This window comes from Cyrtonyx montezumae, unplaced genomic scaffold (assembly GCF_038088225.1).
Source record: "Cyrtonyx montezumae isolate F1298 unplaced genomic scaffold, pur_monq_1.0 scaffold_6, whole genome shotgun sequence".
NCBI lineage: Eukaryota > Metazoa > Chordata > Aves > Galliformes > Odontophoridae > Cyrtonyx > Cyrtonyx montezumae.
In genome coordinates this window covers 2,203,758-2,223,172 of record NW_027072067.1, presented here as the reverse complement: position 1 = coordinate 2,223,172, position 19,415 = coordinate 2,203,758, and the positions used below count along the sequence as shown (strand labels likewise).

General features: G+C 39.5%; 1 protein-coding gene across 2 annotated transcripts in view; it reads right to left on the bottom strand.

Moving 5' to 3' along the window:
* The window catches only part of DOCK3 (dedicator of cytokinesis 3), a 196,392-nt gene that overhangs the window by 54,791 nt on the left and 122,186 nt on the right, over nucleotides 1-19,415 (bottom strand). For both annotated transcript variants that reach the window (XM_065749928.1, XM_065749929.1), the window contains 9 exons: nucleotides 17,122-17,246; nucleotides 12,617-12,779; nucleotides 11,939-12,045; nucleotides 11,062-11,233; nucleotides 10,442-10,539; nucleotides 8,746-8,829; nucleotides 8,391-8,491; nucleotides 6,914-6,995; nucleotides 196-366 (listed from right to left, as the gene is read on the bottom strand). In XM_065749928.1, the coding sequence (XP_065606000.1) occupies nucleotides 196-366; nucleotides 6,914-6,995; nucleotides 8,391-8,491; nucleotides 8,746-8,829; nucleotides 10,442-10,539; nucleotides 11,062-11,233; nucleotides 11,939-12,045; nucleotides 12,617-12,779; nucleotides 17,122-17,246 (1,103 nt within the window). The remainder of the gene's footprint in view (nucleotides 1-195; nucleotides 367-6,913; nucleotides 6,996-8,390; nucleotides 8,492-8,745; nucleotides 8,830-10,441; nucleotides 10,540-11,061; nucleotides 11,234-11,938; nucleotides 12,046-12,616; nucleotides 12,780-17,121; nucleotides 17,247-19,415) is intronic.

The following is a 19,415-nucleotide window of genomic DNA, read 5'->3' as shown; positions in this document are numbered from 1 at the left end:
GTTCAGCATCTGTAACTGATGTGGTGCAAAGATGCTCTGACACTCTCTATTGACTATTCTGTTTTTCAGTATTAACAGATTGCTAGAGCATGAAAGCTAAACTAATCTGCACTCAGCTGTCACGTGCCCATATACCACCATTGCAGAAAATAGTTGCCCTTCAGCTCGCCAGTTAAAGTGTAGAAAAAAGCAAACCTGTGTGAAGATCAGAGTCTCAGAACTCCTGCTGTCCAAGCTGAGCACAAATCTGATGGACTGGAAAAGCTCTTGGATGCTGGAGCGGAACTGCTCCTCCTCCATTCCACAAGTAGCTCTGGAGTAAAGGATCCGAGATTGGACAATGAACTTGAAAAGATATTCCAAGGCCTTAAGGAGCAGGAGAGGAAGGAAATTAAGACAGAGAGAAAGAAAAATACAGGAGCTTTAAAGAGAACCAGGAAAGACTCTAGGTGCATAATTGTTCAGCTTGGAAAAGAAAAAGAAAAGCAGGTTTTGTAAATTCTATAATTCAGTAAAGGAAGTGCTACTCATACACAAGTATTCATTCCCAACAATAATCTTTGTGACTAATACACCCCACTAACAAAAAAAAAAAAAAAACAAGCATGCATTTAACTCAACTAGATAAAGTCAATATACACAATCTGAGGAAAATTTTGGTGTAGATGGGAGATTTGGAGTTTGCTAATGACTTGGTACAGTGACTCTATCTGAAGAAGCTGTTTTCCTGTCTTCGTTCAAATTTTACCCTTACTTGAGCTTGCTAATCTGGGTTAAGATAAGTGGACTGTCAGTGGGACAGAAGTGTTTCCTGGAAAAAGAACTGCGTGCTTTTCAATATGAACACAACAGTGAAGCCTGCCTCTGACAGCCACAGGTACAGACAGAAATGAGTGCAGACACAGGAACAGAAGACATGGGCAGCACATGAAGCACTCTGGCAGCCCACAGCAATAGCAAGCAGCAGCTGCACTACACTGCGTGCACATCTTTTTACTTCCAGCTGGGATAACTTAAGGAACCTTCCCTTTATCATCACATACAAAATTTGGAGAGCACCCAGCAGAGGAACAATAACCTGCACAGAAATGGCATTTAACACCAATATGCACAGGTTGCTCCAAAAGCAATGCCACCTCCTTATTTCCATGGAAACGACACCAGGTAAAAAGAGCACAATAACACTACCTGACACAGTAAGTTCTCAGCTACAAAACACTGTTTTTCATTGCCACCATTAGCTGTTCATTTTTGCCAGCAATGAACAAGAGCCTGCATGTCCAACTCATAAAAATATGCACTTGCAGGAGACCACTGTTGCTGTCACCACTGCTGACACACAACACCTCCACCTCACTGTGCTCACATCCCCACTGTACGGTCTCCGCAGATGTTCAGCAAGCAGTGCCAAATGTCAACAGCTGCCATATTTTCCTGCACGGATGAATTCAGTGATTCATCTTAACTTCGTATACACTTCCATGTCAGATATCATTTTGTCAGAGTGCCCCTCTGCCACCATAACCTGTATAGCAACAAAATGTAATGGAATACTGGCAGGAAGGTTCAACCTCTGCTGCCATCCCACCAAGATTCACCTCTGATGTTCTGGGCCAACAAAATTAAACAGAAGGCATTACTTTCAGAGCAGCCCTCGAACTATGGGTGGTAGATGCTGCGGTCTGAAGGGCTGACAAAGTGGATATTTTTGTAGAAGAGTGATAATTTGTTCAAAGACACGTCTAGAAAGTCTCAATTAGCAACCTAAACACCTTTAGCTAAACTCTGTTTAGTAGTATCATTCAGAGCTCCATTTATTTGGCACCAATGTCAAGGAAGAACGACGCGCTGTTCTATGCAGCCTGCGACGAGCTTCCCAATCTACCCAAGGCCTACAGAGATGCTATGATGACTGTCATATTCCACACAGATAGAACACCTTTTCCATCATTTGGCACACAAAACTGTTAACACAGAAATGCACTGAACACCAGTGACATTTAGACTTCACTCTTCCCTCAGTGCTTAATGTGACAGACCATTAAGAGAGCATTAAGGAAGACAGATGTACAGTCTGACTGTATCCTCAGAACTCAGCACAGGAAACAACCAGGCTGCAATTCACTAATCATAGTTTATAGAGAAACATTCGAGCCATTACACTGTACTGATTCAAAATTATTCTTGTCTGATTCATTGTTTGGAACTTAAAGTAATTCTAATGACAAATTTTACTTTCATCTGATTTTTGCATCCATAACATACTTGAGCCACCACACTAAAATACGCATTTGAGTACTATAGGCAACAACTTGTTCTAAGCTTTAGAACACTACCACAGCTTTAAGGACAGAGAATGAGAATGTGAAATCTCCCACAAATCCATCTCAGATTTCAAAACCCTGGTGATGATTACAGTCATTTTTTTCAGGAATGATCACAACTTCAGTGACCTGGCAGTACTTCACTCATACCTCTGTAGTAAAGCACCTCCCAGCATAGCTTCCTTACTCCGAAGAACTCCAACAGGAAATAACACTTTATACTTCTGTCTGCTTCCAGATAAAGTTTAGTTGGTTCATAGCAGTCTTTAAGGTTAGCATCTCTGCTAACACAAAATACTGCAAATCAAGATGTGACAGGTTTTATGGGTTTGGTACAGACAACCAGATTTCTAATGTGAAAGCTCATGACTTTAACATGAAGATTATATTTTGCAGCAAACCACAGGATCTCTGTCTGAAAATCTGTAATTCTCCATTGGAAGTGCAATGGTAGGCTTTCAGCCTTGGCACACACAACCTAAACTGCTGCCTAGAGTGAATCCACCAAGACAACCAACCGAAGAGCTCACGCTGCTCACACAGGCAGCTGAGGTGCAAAAAACACAAACCAAGCCCTGTTAGCACACATCAGCACCTGGACTAGCTTTGCATTTTACTACTTACAAAATCCCAGATATGACACATATAGGGCCTTAAAGATGTAGAAGTGCACTGAAGAAATTCAAGCCATCTGTTACATTCAGGCTTAAAAAGAGAGATGTCAAAAGGAAAACAGTATCACATGAGAAGAAGTTTCTTCGAAGAAGAGGTCCCAACAGCTGAGCGCACACCAGTTACTGGCCATCAGCAGTCTGAAGACTCATGGGACCATCCCATGAAAAAACAAAATGACAAACACAATCATAACCTCATTTCCTCTCAACCACATCATCCTCAAATTTTACCAGGTACTTTAGCAGAGAAATGGGGAAAGAAATTTGTGTTTAGATAACACATGGCGAAGAACTTCTACTTACTGATGAGTAACCTTGCTTTCTTCTCTGTGTGACTGTCCATACACATGTTCACTCTTGTGAACACAGCAGCAGCACCTCAACTTGCACAGATTACCTGGTGCTCAGCTGCTGTATGCCCCAGGAGAACTAAAGGCAGAAGAGTACTCTTAAAAAACACAGCATCAGTTAGAAGCTGCTATGATTACACAGGTAAAGTGTTGGATAAATTTCTACAGGTGCAGTAGATTATGACACTCTTCACAGACATCATTAGAGTGATTTGTGCATTCAGGGACTATGCACAAAACCACTGAATGACTTTACTGTAGTGTATTCTTACATCCGGTGGACAGTCCAACAGCACATACGGACTCATCTGCCATAGAGAAGAAAAGTCTGTTTAGTTTCAAAAATAAAGCATACCTAACAGATGAATCCACCTTAACCTAACCTGCTTTAAGAAAAAACAGAGATTACTTTCTTAACTCAGGATATCCAAATATCACTTGAAGAAGGTAACCTTCCTCAAAAAGCCACCTTCATAAAAATACATGGAAATAAATACGAAGGCAAAGTCTCAAAGGACAGTCCCAAACAAGAACTTAACATCCAGTCAAAATCCCAGTAAGCAACTAGAATATCAGCTGAAGAAAGAGGTTCTGTTTTTTGTTGACCTTTACAGAATTTCATCAAAGCTTCTGTGAAAAACAAACATCCTTCTTACAAATAAACAAAAGAATTTTTGCAAGCTGCTCTTTCACCAAACTAAGATACAGACAACAGACTATACACACATCCACTTCACATTCAAGAACAGCTAGCAAACTTCTTCCTGCTCCTGGCAATGTTTTCTTCCAGAGAACCGAGTACTTGCTGTAAGTGCAAGAAGCAACTATTCTGCATTAGTAAGTGCAGAGATACAAGTGGAGGTACCAATCAGAGTCTTGTGAGAGCAGGTAAGAGACCTGAGGCAAGGTTTATAAAAGTGTTATCAACAAAAGGAGCAAGTCCTAGAAACAAGCTGTCCAGGGTAGAACAACTGCAATTACCTCCACAACTTTCTAGTATTCTTAGAAAAAGCAAGACTGTAGAAAATACAAATCACCAAAGAGGTAATTACTTCTGAATGAGGTAACTAGGAGTAAGTCCAGAAACATGGACGTTTCTTTTTGATATTCAAGAAAACAATGCGGAGAACTCTCCAGTCTCAAAAGGCAGGTTGAGAATATCAGGGTCTCACCTTCCAGGATGCCACAGTTCAGAAAATATGGGTTTCCACAAAATCAGCTGGGAAGTACAACATTGCTTGAGCCTCTGCCAAACACTGACCTTTTTCTTATCACCGATTCATGTAAAGCCTTGTGGCAATGGTACAGTTCAGCTCCAGAACACCGATACGAAGACAGGACTTTCTGAAACAGACCTTGCTTTTCCAGTGGATCCCTTGATCTAGGCAAAGCCACCTGCGATTACACCACCAGAAAATGCCTGAAGCTGAAAGGGCTCCACCTAGAGACATTTCACTAGTTTTACCATGTCTAGTGGGAAAGGTAAAACCGTCTGTGGGGCAAACCATGCAGACTCCTGCTACAGAATTTTCCATGTAGTCACTGGTAGATGTACTTAGATGCAGCCAACATGGAGCTTGTTAAGGGCTGCAAGCAAGGAAAATGACACCACGTGTTCTAGGACAGCTGGAGAAGTCCCTGTGTTACAATTCCTTCAGGTTTCATAGATCATTTCTGAGAAAAAGTCTTGAGTGAGGGAAGCCATTTCTGAGATAGGCTAGAGCACTGCTTGTTAACACTAAGGTCTGAATTAGAATTGTATGAGACGTCTGCATATCTATCATGTCCATGGGGAATCAAGAAAGAAAATGAATGATTTGGGCCTCCAAGATCTACTTGTGAAGCCAACAGTTTGCCTTAAGATGCAACAGCAGCTGCAGTGGTAGAGGATGCACTATTACGTCTGAAGCAACTCAGCTGTTCCTTGCTAGGAAGGGGCTTGTCAGCTCTTCAAAGTGACCCTACTCACTGAGAGGCAAACACTTGAGAGTCTCAGCAAGCAAAGAGCTGCTTTGGCATCCTTGGAAGAATTTACTTTATGTATTTATTTTATTTATTTTCAAACACTATGTTGAATAACTGACCTTCTGAAAGACATTCTGACACTCATACTTCCACAGCTGCTGAACAGAACTAGTATGAGGTTCAACAAATACCTCTTAGGAACAATATCACACATCTGTCTGCTACGCTGCACACCACTGAAGAGTTTGAGGGGGAGGAAAACCTCGCAACCATTGCAGGTAGGGATCTGCCTCCCATTTCTCAGGTTCCTTTGTAAATCCAAAAAATGAAGAATGAGGACGGAAACACAGAAGAAGAAAGCTGAGAGCTCCAACAGGATTTCATGAAAAGTCATCTCTGGCCCATTTTTACAACTCTGTATGGAACTTGGTTGAAAAAATATTACAAGTAAGTATCTTCTAAATACATAAATATCTACAAAAGCCAAAGTAAAAACCTGCATACTGCTCTTCTAAGTATCAACAGGAGATCTTGAAAGCTGTTTAATAGCAGGGATGCTGTACCATTCCAATTCTCTAAAAACAGAAACTACTTTCTCAAAAACGTTGAATAAATTAGGTCAAAGGAGACAAAGCAAAGCATAAAAATACCACAAGAGGGAATGAAAAACTGTGATAAAATCTGGAATGTATACTAAGACATAAGCACAAAGACATTCACAATAAATGACCTTTAACTTTCCCATGTATTTTGCCAGCAGTTAAAGCAACAATGTATGTGTACATGTGTGTGCTTCACCTGTAACATGCTTCACTTATTCATACTCATGTGAAAAAGTGAGAAAAGCGAAGTGCAAATCCCTGCCACTGCTGCCAGTTTTAAAAGCACCCACACTCAAAATGTTCAGTCGTAAGCCTGCCTACAGTGAGAAGGACCATCACCCAAAGACACTTTCCTGCAAAATTTGGACTCGCACATTTATCTGCTCTCTTTCTCTCTTACAGTCCCTTACAGTAAAACAAACACTTCATTTACTCTCTGAATTCTCTGTCATTAGTACCAAAATTATTCCCTTGACTTCCCACAACATTGTGAAGTTGTGCCTTCTTTCAATATCATACTCTTGTCAGGGAACCACGATTCCAGGTTCTGTGCAATGAGAAATGGTAAAACTTCCATCTTCCCAAAACAGGACAGAACTTGGATTGGCGATGCAATAAAGCTATGTCACAGCCACAAATGGAAACTGTATCTCTGAACCACAGCAGCTCTGCCCAATACATGAAAAAAAAAACCGCTCCCTGAAGTGCAAGGTGTAGACATAAACACATCTAACATGTGCATATATATTCCACTAAAGTGGCACTTAAATCTCCTTAAGGTTTCAAAAGGACTTACGAAGACGTAGTTCTTTCACTGTTTTCTGCACAGAAGCGAATCTGTTTCCCACAGTCATTACACTTTTGGCAATAAAACAAAATAATTCTAGTTAAACGCTTCAGATGTCAATGACAGACAACCCTTGATTTTATCTGCAGCTTCCTCAGCCCTTCTGGAGTCACGAACAAAATGGACACAAATACTTCCAATGAATACATACCCTCATTGCCTCCTGAATGTGGTCTTGGCGTACAAGCTCAGCTGAGTGGTCCATGTACCACTTCAAACAGCGGATCAATTCTCTGAACATAACAGCAATAAGAACAGTAACATGAAGATTAGCCATCACTGTCGAGTTTAAATAATATTCAATCACAACTGCTTCAGGATAGATCTTTACCAATCATCACTGTTCAGAGGCTGTCCCCTTCTACCTTTTTATCTTTCAACTCAGAGTTGATCAAACCTGCTTTCTTCATAGTCTTCTGCAACAGCAGACATTAAAGGGTTTGCAAATATGACTATACAACCTGTCTCTTGTACTTAACTCATTTCACACATTTTTAGCAGCACTTTCTCGTCCCTACTTAACCAGCCTGCAGAAGAATGTGCCCAAGGAGGTGAAGCTGCTGCTGGGGCAGCAGCAGCAGCTTCAAATACCATTTTAAAATAAGTCAGGAAGCAACATTTTGGTTCTTGAGAAAGATCTATTAAAAATAGTCAAACTTCAGTCCACTCCAATCATCAGCTACAGCTGAATTTTATACAACATATACTTTTATTTAAATTTCTAAACCAGAAAATAATTTCTTCTCTTGACCTCCTGATGACTACGAGAACATCAAAAAGATTATTAAAAATAGAACTATATTGCTTGCCTCTATCAAACCGAAATCAATGCATACTCTATATTTCTGGCCTGAAATGCTAGGCCTCCTCCAAGAAAGCAGTGTTTAGAAACTGAAGATCGCAAAGAACTATCCTCCTGGAGTGCACAGTACCATTTGGACTCCCTTAAAGAGCTATGTTTAAAACATTTCTACTAGCTGTTTGCTCTGACTGAAAGAAATGATTATTAATAGAGGGCAGAACACCTTTTTAGACTCTTTCTGCAGTTCTTTGTCTGCCACTGTCAGTATTTTTGATAAGGAAAACTAAACCCCTGAATACTAAGTCTCACTTCTTTCCCAATCAAGTCTGTCTTGTTGCCTGATGCAAAACTCAAAAGATATACTAGAAAATAAAGCAGAATCTTCAAAGTAACAGCGAAGATTAAGTTTCTGATCCACTGAAATATAAACAAGCACCTTACAACATTGAAAGTGTCTATTCTGGAAGTTATGACAATCAGTTCTGCAAGCTTTCACTCACATTCTATATCCCAATGTCCTTGGACAAGGAATGTATATACTCTTACAGCTCATTAGCTGGCAGACTGACAAGGAGGTGTTGCTGAGTGACATTTAGACAACCATGAAAATAGAATTTGTCGCTTCAGAAAGTCGAGGTAAAAATCAAAGTCTGCTCATTTCAACAGGTGACAACGAGCAGCTTTTCTCTGAAACCGTGCTGGAAAATTTATGTCCAGACAGTTCTGTTTTTGAAAACCACTGCTAACATAAACATTACGACTCCTAGTGACTTCATTCAAAGGCTTCTCACACTATCTTCTGAAGCGATGGATAAACAAATCTTACTTATAAGCCAGTGCTCCTGCAAAGTGCTTCTGAATGTAAGTGTCCATCACAGGTCGAAAATGAAAATACTTGCTGTCACGCAGTAGATTTATGATGAACACCTGAAAGAAATGAAGTAGTGAAGCCTCACTGAAGGAAACTGTGCATAGTGTTCTATAATAAACAAGCTACAGAACAGCAGAACACACAAGTTTCTTTATGTCAATACTTGTGTTATGAGATTTTATTGCATGCTTCACCCAGGTGACAGCAAATGCTGCTTACCACCCAACTGCGAGCTGAAGCCACTCAGGATTATTATATACATTCCAAATCACTGACCATGAGAAAGGAAAGTAAGAATTCATCAGCTCACCAAAGACTGAAAGACCAACAAGCCATACTTTTCAGTGTTGTCATCCAAAACTACAAACAGGGTGTCCAGAATGTCTTGAAGGAACTAAAATGACAAACAAAAAGTTTCAATTGTATTCAAAATAAGAACTTTTTGCCCTGCTTGAATTAAGTCATACATGTTGATACCTTTGTAAACCCAAGGACAAACTGTTTCAGGCCCAACCATGAGTCAAGACAGCTTTTCATTCATTTCTCCTAAGATTTTTTCTCTTTGTGAGGGATATTTCTAACTGAGAATTAAACTATAACAAAAATAAGAAATACGTACTACACATAAATAAAACTGAGTGTTCCTTCCTCTGTCAGCTGAACTGACCTTCCGTGCTACTTGGGTTGGAAAACAATGTATTTTAATTATCATAACATTAGAGTGTACTGGATGCCATTCTCATCAAATTTAAGACATGGAAGCACAATAAATGGTGCTCCAAATTCTGCTCAGTATCAAAAACTTCTGTAACAGGAATGAAAGTAGGGCTTCTGTAACAAACACTGAGTGATTCAAGCTATACACTGTCAATTGTTTCTCTCATCTGTAATACTGAATGCAGACAATTCAGTGATTTTACACATCTCAAAAAGATGACTGTGGAGAGGAGTGCAGAAGATGAAGTGAAACGCTGCTTTTGTCACTGTGATTTTTATATATATTCAAGTTAAATGTCTTGGGTGGAAAGCAAGAAATAAAAGGCAACAATTTATGAAGTCTCTGAAAAGATAAAATTCCTTTTCTAAAATTCTTTACTGCATTCTGTTCTTCATATCCCAATGCCAAATGGCAACCAATTAAAGGATTGAATCAACTTGGAATTCTCCTTGGAATAATTTAATACTTCTTTTAATTTTATTTTTTTCTGTAAGAAAATAAACACTTGTCCTGCCTTGCTATCGAATGTATTAAATATGACCTTGAATAATTCCAATATACACCAGGTATTTTCCTCTCATATTAATTTTACAGGTGCTATCAAGAAAGTTACAATTAAGATACGGCAACATTTAAATGCATTAGAACAAAGCAGCATAAGCTCCTAATCAAGGGATGGCATTTCTGTGTGACATTGGCACTCTGCACAACAGCACCACTTCACGGTTCTAGGAATTGCAGGATGGTGCACTCAACTTTCAGGGTTTCAGATTTGTTCTTCCTCTACACAGAGGTTTCAAACATATTTTCAAAACAGAAACACAGATCAATACCACTAGCTGCTTGAAAAGCTAAAACTTCTGTGTCAGCTCTATTTTCTTCACTCCAGAAATGGTCAACCATAGCTCCTTATTTCTGAAAATAGGAGTGGAACAGAAAAGCCTGCACAAAGCACCACTATCAGTGGCTGCGTTCCCATTAGGAAACAGCGTGGCTCAGTGGGGGCACATCCACAGAGCAGAACAATAGGTGCTGAGGATCAATGCTCACCGTACACGTGGATGAGGGTACTTTTCTTGGGACCAAAGCTGGCTTGATCCTGAGGATTGGATACTATGAATTTTTGGAGCGTTCAGTTTTGTATTAAAAAAAAAATCCCCATTCATACACTCTGAGACTTCACAGCATGAAACAAAGTATAATAAGAGGCAACAATCAGATGTGCACTGCAGGTATCAATTAGCTTACTAACACAGATACGTCCAAAGACTGTCATCACATGCAGTACCTTAACAATTTCCTCGCCGCTGACGTGTCTCAGTCTTCCTAAAATATCCATCACGCGATCTGGGTAAGCTTTCCATTTCAGCAGGGCAAGCAAATCCACTGCAGAACAGTAAGAGAGAAAGAGCTAGAATCCATACACAAAGGGCAGAAGGGCAACCACAGACCCAACTGAGATTCATTACACTACAGTTCTGCTCTTGTTGCTGCTCACATATCTTAGAAAAAAAAAAGGAAGAAAAACAAGAAGGAAAACAAACATTAAGAGCAACAGTACTAACAAGAATAAAAACAGGAGGAACTGTAAAGTCTTTCTGAGAGTAAAAATACTGCCACCTTCCCTAAGGCAACCTCACACTGCACTGTGAAAAAGACACTTTTTCTACTGTTTGTCTTCCTGTGCTTTGGGAACATTGCTGTAACAAGTTTTGGTTCACTTAGTAGCTCTGCAAGAGCCTAAAAAACAAACTCTAGGATTGCGTAAAAGTGTCAATATTGTTTTTTTTTCTTGTTGTTATTTAATCATTTAATTAAGTTATCTTCGTTTTAAAACAGTATTTATGTCAATAAAGCACACACACCTGCCCTGTTGCCATGAGCAATTCTGAAGTGCCAGCTACTTACCATTCTGGGTCAGTTTGGTAGAAGAAAGCTGTGTGGAGACTGAAAAGGACTCTTTGGTGCTGCGCTGGAAAATGAGACTGGAAGGAATATTGGGGCAGCCGTTGTAGTCCTCTTTGCAGCAAGGCAGCCCCAGGTAGAGAGCGTGGTTATTAAACGTGCTGTTCTCATCACACTGCATGCATAAAGAAAGGAGGTAGAACGTTACCTGGTCTATTCATTTCATCCCACACACACATCCTGATAGAAATTGCTTGGCAGTACTTTTATTGATCTTTTGGGTGCACACAAACACTTGTAAGAAAAAGCTGGGCGTATCACCTTCGGGGCTTTTATATACACAGAAGAAACTCGGTTTAAAAAAAAAAAGTGATCTCCCAACTATTCTGATTCTTTAGAACCTATCAGCACCTTCCAAATTAGTGTTGCTGTCTGAAATTCATACCGAATAAATAAACCAAAGCAAATCAATATGGCTAAAAGAAAAAAATGCACAGCTACAGCAACAAAAGAAACCCACACCTGAAAACTCTCCAGTGTCTTGCTACAACATTGCTGAGACACAGCAATGTAACAATGCGTTTGGAAATTCTGGTCATTGAAACACAATTTCTCAGTGCACAATAACAGTGTCAGCTGGTGAAACTGCTGAAGACTAGAAGACTCAAGATTGAATTTCAAACAGTCAGAATTAACGAAAGATAAATCATCAGTATCTGATGAGAAAAGCTGAGTTGTACCTACAACAGAAGGAGGTATCCACACCTAGTCATGTGGATTCAAATTTTTTAGTTCTTCTAATGTGGGGAGAAAATGATAATGCAGTGACAATTAGATATGTAAATTGAAATAAAGGTGAATAGTGGAGAAGATCTGGTACCTTATAAACATAAAGCTCATGGATATCATCCGACAATGTAGTGCCATCATCTCTCATCAACGGAGTGAATGCAAACCCAAAGAGCTTCTTTTCTCCCTTGTCTTTTGCTGTGACAGGAGATACAAGTACATAATCGTATTTGTTCATATTCTGTCCACATACTCCACAAAGTCACTCACTAAATTCTCTGTGCTCCTAACAAAAAGCAGGCAGGTTACATAAGAACCAATATATAACGTAGTGCTATGTTTAATCCATGCAAGTCATCAGCAAGCCTCAAAACAAACAGCAGTGTCAGAGAATCACAGAATGGTTTGGGTTGGAAGGAACCTGTAAAGGTTGTCTAGCTCCAACTGCCTCACCAAATACTAACATGCTGATCACAGTAAAATAAAACACGGGCATGCTATAAAGAAAACATTATACAGGAAAACACAGCAACAGAACAGCAGGGGAGAATATCTACAAAACGTTTTGCCCTGCAGGGATTGCTCATGATGCTTTGAATGTGCTGTTTAATGAACACAGCAACGGGCTAACAAACTACAGTAAAGATGCACGGTTAAAGTTGGCGCCTTCTTCCTGCTTTCCATAGAGTAACAGCCTCATTCGAGCATGAATCAACGAAGGAAAGACCTCAGACATTTTAGATTTCTTGAGGTTACATTCTGCACTCACTGGAGCAATGTCTGAACTCAAAGCGGAGGTGAGACCCACGAAACCTGTCAATGGGGATGGGCAGCTTGATGATCTCCCCCCATCGAGGGCTGTTGTTATGGTAAAGTACAAAAGAGTGGTATGCGCTCCTGCTTGGCTCTCCTGAGCCCAGGCTGATGCAGTCCTGGAACAAAAGAACACAATTTAAAAGACATCACATCACTACAGATGAGTCATTTTATTACACGGTGATAATCCTTATATAACTCATCTCTTTCTGTGGACGTATAGGAAGAGTCAGAAGCACAAACTCAGACACAACGAAATCTGAAATTCTTGAAGAAATTTTTGAACTGCATTTTGGGTCAAAAGAAGAGGCAGGACACCTGTGACAGCAAATGAATTCCAGTATCTCAATTTAATATTTAAGCAAAATTATTATTTAAACAGAATTTTATGCAGAACATGGGACAGATAGAATAAACACGAGTCCAAATAAGCAAGCACGTATCCAAAGAAGGACCCAGGGAATCATCACATAGTATTAGACATCTGGGAAAATATCATTTGATACAACCTCTCCTTCAGTATCTCAGATCAGAATCAATATTTGAACTGTTTTCTTAAAAATTTCAGTCTTTCATAACTGTAATCATCTGGACTCACTGAGTATCCCAGAAAATTCTGATCAAAGTTATTTCATTAGTGGCAAGAAAAGAATTTCTGTTAAGTAGCTGTTACCTAAAAATATCGTGACTTTCTGATTTTATACCTAAAACGTTCAGAGATCTTAACTAATCAGTCAAAATACAGATGAAAAAAAAATAAGTTGGTTTTATTCAGGAAGTATGGCAATGCTCAGTCGAAACATGAGAGAAGGAAAAATATGAAATCCTGAAATAATGACACTGAAAGTTCCCTAGTAATGAAGATACTGAGCAGGGAGCACATTTTCTTTTATAAGCACTAAATCATACTGCAGTCCTCGCAATTAAAGTGATGCAAAAGCTCTGACATCTTATAAAACCACGCAGAAAAAAGGACAGCTAAGATTCTTCACTTTTAGTATCTCAAGGGATAATGAACCAAGGAAGAAACAGAAGCCAAGCAGCATTGAAACAACACATGCGATATAAACTCTGATGAGAAAACACTCCACATGGAATAGTGTCAAAACATGATAGGTCATTTCCCCATGGTGTCTCTAAACTCTGTTCTAGAAACTACTACCCATGTTCATTTGGTATTTTTTCATGTGTAATCAAGAGACTATCGAGACATGTATGTCCCATTAACCAGATTAATTAATTCATTCAGTGCTAATTTTTCTGGCTTTGAGAAAGCTAAGAATTTGTGAAGGAGCCCAAAAAGAAAGAAAAGTTCACTGTCCTGGGATTCAATGCAAGAACAACCCCTCTGGACAGAGATTCAGTGCAGAGGCTCTAAGCCAAACTGCAGAACTGTGGCTCATATCCACAAAACTCAGTGCTATCAAGTCTTAGAAAACACATGCTACTTGCCACAGTCCAGGCACAAGGTGTATTCTGCATGTTTTTCATACAGCAACAAACACCAAACTAGCACCCACACTAAAAGGCTGCAGTGAGAGGAGTGGTGGCAGACCAAAAGCCCACAGTGCCTTCAAGTTCCTAAACGTGTCAAGGCTTTTATTTTTCAGACTATACTGCAAGATACTAATAATTGGGTGAGACCATGTCGAAAAGAAAACACTTTCATCTTGTTTGGGACTGATTTCCACTGTTTTCAGTACGATTACTTCTGAACCAAGATATACTCAAGAGCAATAAGAATCTGAAACAGAATATTTTCACTAACACTAAGCATGGTTCTGCTACAGGCTTCACAGAGCCGTAATTTCTGCACCACAGTGTAAATCAGCATACGCTTTCTTATTTGGCTTTCGGAAACACTGAAGGTCAGGAACAGCGTTCAGCCAAAAGTGGTGTGCTGGGGTCAACGATCACACATTCAGTGCACTGCCCATGCTATTGTAAGCTTCAACTGGAGACTTTTTATTAGTTTCCCTACCGCACTATCAACTGAAAGTTATTAAATTAACCCTATGATTAGAAAAATGAAAGAGAAGGCAGAAAATAGCTGCACTTGACTGCGAATGCAACCTCGAGTCACACAAGAGATCATTCGGCAGTCAGACAACCCGAGGCAGTTCACATCATCAGTCCCACGCTGAGCCCTAGCCAACACAAACTTCATTCTTATCTTACATATTAAGAAGTTTAAATTGCACTCCTCTTGTTGCAGTCTCAGTGTTTCCCTTTAGATTATGCTGGATGACTGAAACAAAAGTTCCCCCCTTCAGCAGTCCCTCTGCAGCTTCGCCTTTGCCCCCATTTAGGAAAAAAGTTGTATGGTCATCCTCTGAGCGAAACCAGATCCCCTCCTAATGGAAACGACAGGTTCCAACACACTGATTGATCTTACCCTACCACAGATTACAGAAACCAGGTGCTTGCAGTGAAAAAATAAGTTTTAAACAAAATTCTTAATATATAATGTGAAATACTAAAATAGCCTGGACTAATAAAGCTGTATTTTATTTTATGGATCGATGGAGACCACGAGCTCTTAACAGTTTTCAAGGCCTTTCTATAGATTTAGATTTTATTAAAAGTCATATGCATTTAATAGGGTCAATTGTCTTCCATAAGGACTTTATCACTAAAAGGTAAGACAACCCACAAAGTCAGAAGTCATTCCAGGTGGCTGTCCCATTCACTTTACCTTTGGGAGATGAATTTACAGAATTTTTGTATCAAGTAGAATCTATGGCAGCAATGAAAAAAGACAATGCCCCGTTAGTTTCTGAACTCAATTCTATGCGACTATTTCCTTATCCTGTGTGGTTATGATTTTTACTTCAAATTACCATTTAGAACTTTGAATTATGTCTCTATATTCAGTTCAACCAATGTTTGGTTTCATGTGTTATTTTTCTAGGTCTATCGTGCAATAAGAGAGAGCACAAATGTACTTATGCAGTGAGAAGGGGATCAAATTAAAGGGAAGGAATTCAGGTTTTATTGTTCTTGATAGCACTTTCACTTGTATTTCAGTTGACATTTGCTGGTGTAGTACGTCCTATGTAGAAAAATTCTGATGACTGCATGCTTGAAATACACTTTGATCTGAAGGACAATTAGGCTTCATGAACCAAAGATCTCCCTGGCATACTCAAAAAATCTTCATTGCTTTGACTGGAACTACACTGAGTAGCAATAATATAGAAATTGGTGCAAAGGTAAAGTCTCTGTTACAAAAAGTATCTTCACCTGATTTGTTTTTTATTTGGATTGAGTGACTTTGATTATTCTCTGAGTTTGTGCCATGCCCCATCTCCAGTTCCACCCACAGCCTTGAAGTAGTGCTGGAGCAATGGCAACGGTAAGGAAAATGTAACAGCATCTCAGTGACCACCCCAGCTGAAAACAGAAGATAACTGGTAACATCTACAAACTATGCTGGCATTTGAAAACGATGATCTTGCACTTTGGAGAACAAAGATCTACCACTGTCTTTGGCAGGCTGCTCTGTAAATACAGCAATGATTAAAAACACATGCCACTCAAGTTGAAATGTATGCCTAATGCAATTACACAGGAAAGGATTGTGATCTTCCAGAAACAGCTGTGAGCACAAAGCAGTTCCTTAAAAGAGATGTACTTAATTTTTAATCAGATCACAAGCAATTATGATAATAAGAGAAAAGTTCCCCTTTCAATTCAAAAAACAAACTGTGGCAATGAGTTAAGACACACGGGCACTTCGGTGCTTAGGCTGTTCTAAGAGAATGGCTACAAATACCATTTTATTGCATCGAAGGTTAAAAAACAAAAGAAGGGGAAGTTATGATTAATACATTTTAATACAGCTGCTTCTCCATTCCTAATAGAAGTTTCTGTCAAAATACTTCTACCTCCCTTTCCTCACTCTTTCCCACCCCACACAAAGCTGACTTATCTACTTCCTTCTCTTCAGCAATACTGAAGAAGAGAGAAAGAAAGACACTAAACAACACCATCCACAACTGGAACGAAGCCCTCCCACAGTGAAAGCCAAGATCTTGGAAACAAGGCTACTGAACTACACACTCAACACACTAACTCCAACAACAGTCTTGCTTGTCTTATCGTGTACACTATTTCATTTCAGTTATTTGTCACACGCTCTTCTGTGCATTCTCTGACTGCAGTTACTCTTAATTTTACTATTGCCACTGCCATCATGCTGCAAAATTACATGAGCTTTTCAGTTTGTAAAGATTTTCTCTGAAGCACCTATTCCCACATGGAGCAGTGCTCCAAATCCTTTCAAATAGGCAAGTGAGCACTTCTTTCATTACAATAGTTTAAAACCGTGTCAAAACCAAAAATAGTAAGAACTAGTTTCAGTTTAGAGTTTCCCTGGCATCAGATAACAGAGACAGCATGCATGCACATGGAACAAGCAGATGGCATCCAAAAGTCAAAGAGGAAACAAGTGCTTACCTTCAAGATTTCTCCATCTGCATACAGAACATACATGGTCACTTCGATGTTCTTCTGCACGCTTTTTCCACCTCTTTCAAAGTCTCCCTTTTCCAATGTCAGGTATAAGTCATTGCGTATATCACCTGCAGGGGAAGAACAAGGCACGTGCCTAAACTCACCACGGGAGACACAGGGCTTGTCTGAAACTGATGCTGATTCTGCAAACCATTCTGTCTTCTGCAAGACCATGGCTGATGCCAAATCATTCCAAGCAGCAAGTTAATTGTTAATAAAGATGAACATTTTGATATCAATGCACAAAATCAGACTGTTGTTAGTAATGCCTTTATTAAGTGTGAACTTGGAATCAATACCTGCTTTACTGCGTGTGAGTCAAGAAAGGAAAACAAAACCTCTGCTACTTTGCCTAGTTATGAGATGCAGCTATCAGGACAAAGCTGAAAAAACATCAGTAGTGTCAGACTTCCTATTTTCATTACACTATACAACAGATGAGCATTTTTGTGGTGATGGGTAGAAAAATAATTTCTGTTAAATCTTCTTGGAGTATTTTGTAGATTTGCAAAATTTTCCTTTTATCGTAATAAGAAAATAAAGGCAGCCTTTTTGGAAACTTGGTTGTAATTCAGTTGAGATGGACAAGGAGGGAATTATTGTTTTTTCAGCTAGATTTCTGGCTAGCTCCTGGTATCCATATGTAAGAATGTAAGAAAGCAGGCAGTATGGATACTTGCCAGTTTATTACTATCCCACTTCAAGAGCTCTCACAGCAAATGACGATACTCAGCAATACAAACGCTGGCACCTCTCTCAGGTTTGTCATTACCCTGAATTTAACAGAGTCCAGTTCACTTCTTATTTTGTTCTAAGAATACGGTTTGGGAAATGTTGCTTTCAAAAGGAATGCAGTCAATTCCATAGCATGCACCAAGAGGACAGCAGGTAGCACCTGCTTCTCCCTAAGATTTAGTTACTGCTTCCATTTTGTGACCGTGCACCTATCATTTCTTATTTTTTTGTCACAAAGAGAAATGTACAAAGGGGTAATATAAAAAAATATAAACATTTTTAACAACTAGAAATTGAACCCTTTCAAGGCAAGTATTTTGTTAAGCAGACTCAAGAGTAAATAATGAAATGCTGTAATGGTTAACCAGCAAAGCAGAGACTCCTCCAATGCTTAATTTCTTCCAACTCAGTACTTGGAGAAGTTGATGCAGTTAAATCTGTTTATTAATCAGAAGCACAATGAAGCAAGCAGTGTATGTTTTCAGGCAGTGAGGGATATCCTTCTGTCCATCAAAGACACACTACAATTTTTTCTTGAAGTCCCTAACCCCACCAAATTCATTCCTGATCTTTCTGGAGGGACAAACAATAGAAGCTTTCAGTCTTGCCTTTACAGCCATTTTTATTTCTGGAGATAAGTACAACTTTATAGGCACAGAAGTAGCACTCTGGAGCTGCAGCTCGGTGCTACCTGCTAGCTCTCCTATGAAGGGAATCCGTATGCGAAATGTCCTCTTGCCATCAGCCCTGCTGGCAGCACAGGCTCACAGAGTGGGCAGCAGGACATGCCTCACAGCAAGGGCTCAGGGACTGCTGTGCTTCACTGCTGGGAAAAAGATGACAGCAAGAGGGTCGCAAGAGCCCTCCAGTATTCACTCTGGTCTTCTCATCAAAGAATAGTCATCACATGGAACACTCCACAGAGAAAATTATCTGTGCACTTTTCTGGCTGTTTAAAATACAGCCAAGACACCTATATGTCGATCACAGGAATGTCAAATAAATGTAAAAGTCACAGCAAAAGATGGCTTAAGTCAGGGATTTTGTTTTGATATTCCTGCAGCTCAACAGCCTCCAGCCTTATTTCATAGCAGCATGCACAATGAGGAAAAAAAAATCCAATTTATACACTGTAATTCTTAATAGAAATTAATTGTATCCATACAATTAGCATTTTGGAGATTCTTATTTATGGCCTCTTCTCTGGAACAGGGTCTGGCTACACAAAGTCCAACACCAGATTGCAAATCATTTCCCAGCCTAAATTAAATGTAGAGTTTGGTGTATGTATAGCATCTAATCTTCCATTAAGCTTAACAGGAGGGATATTACTTCACTAATTGAAAAAACGCCTGTGGGGTGAGGGGCAAAGGAATCTAGATAGTAGTGGATTTGCATCAAAACGAAGAAAAAAAGGGAAAAAGTACTTCAGTGAAGTGTAATGGGGCATCTTCTCTTGTAAAAATAGTTTATAGCATCTTAAAAAAACAACAGAAAAGGCC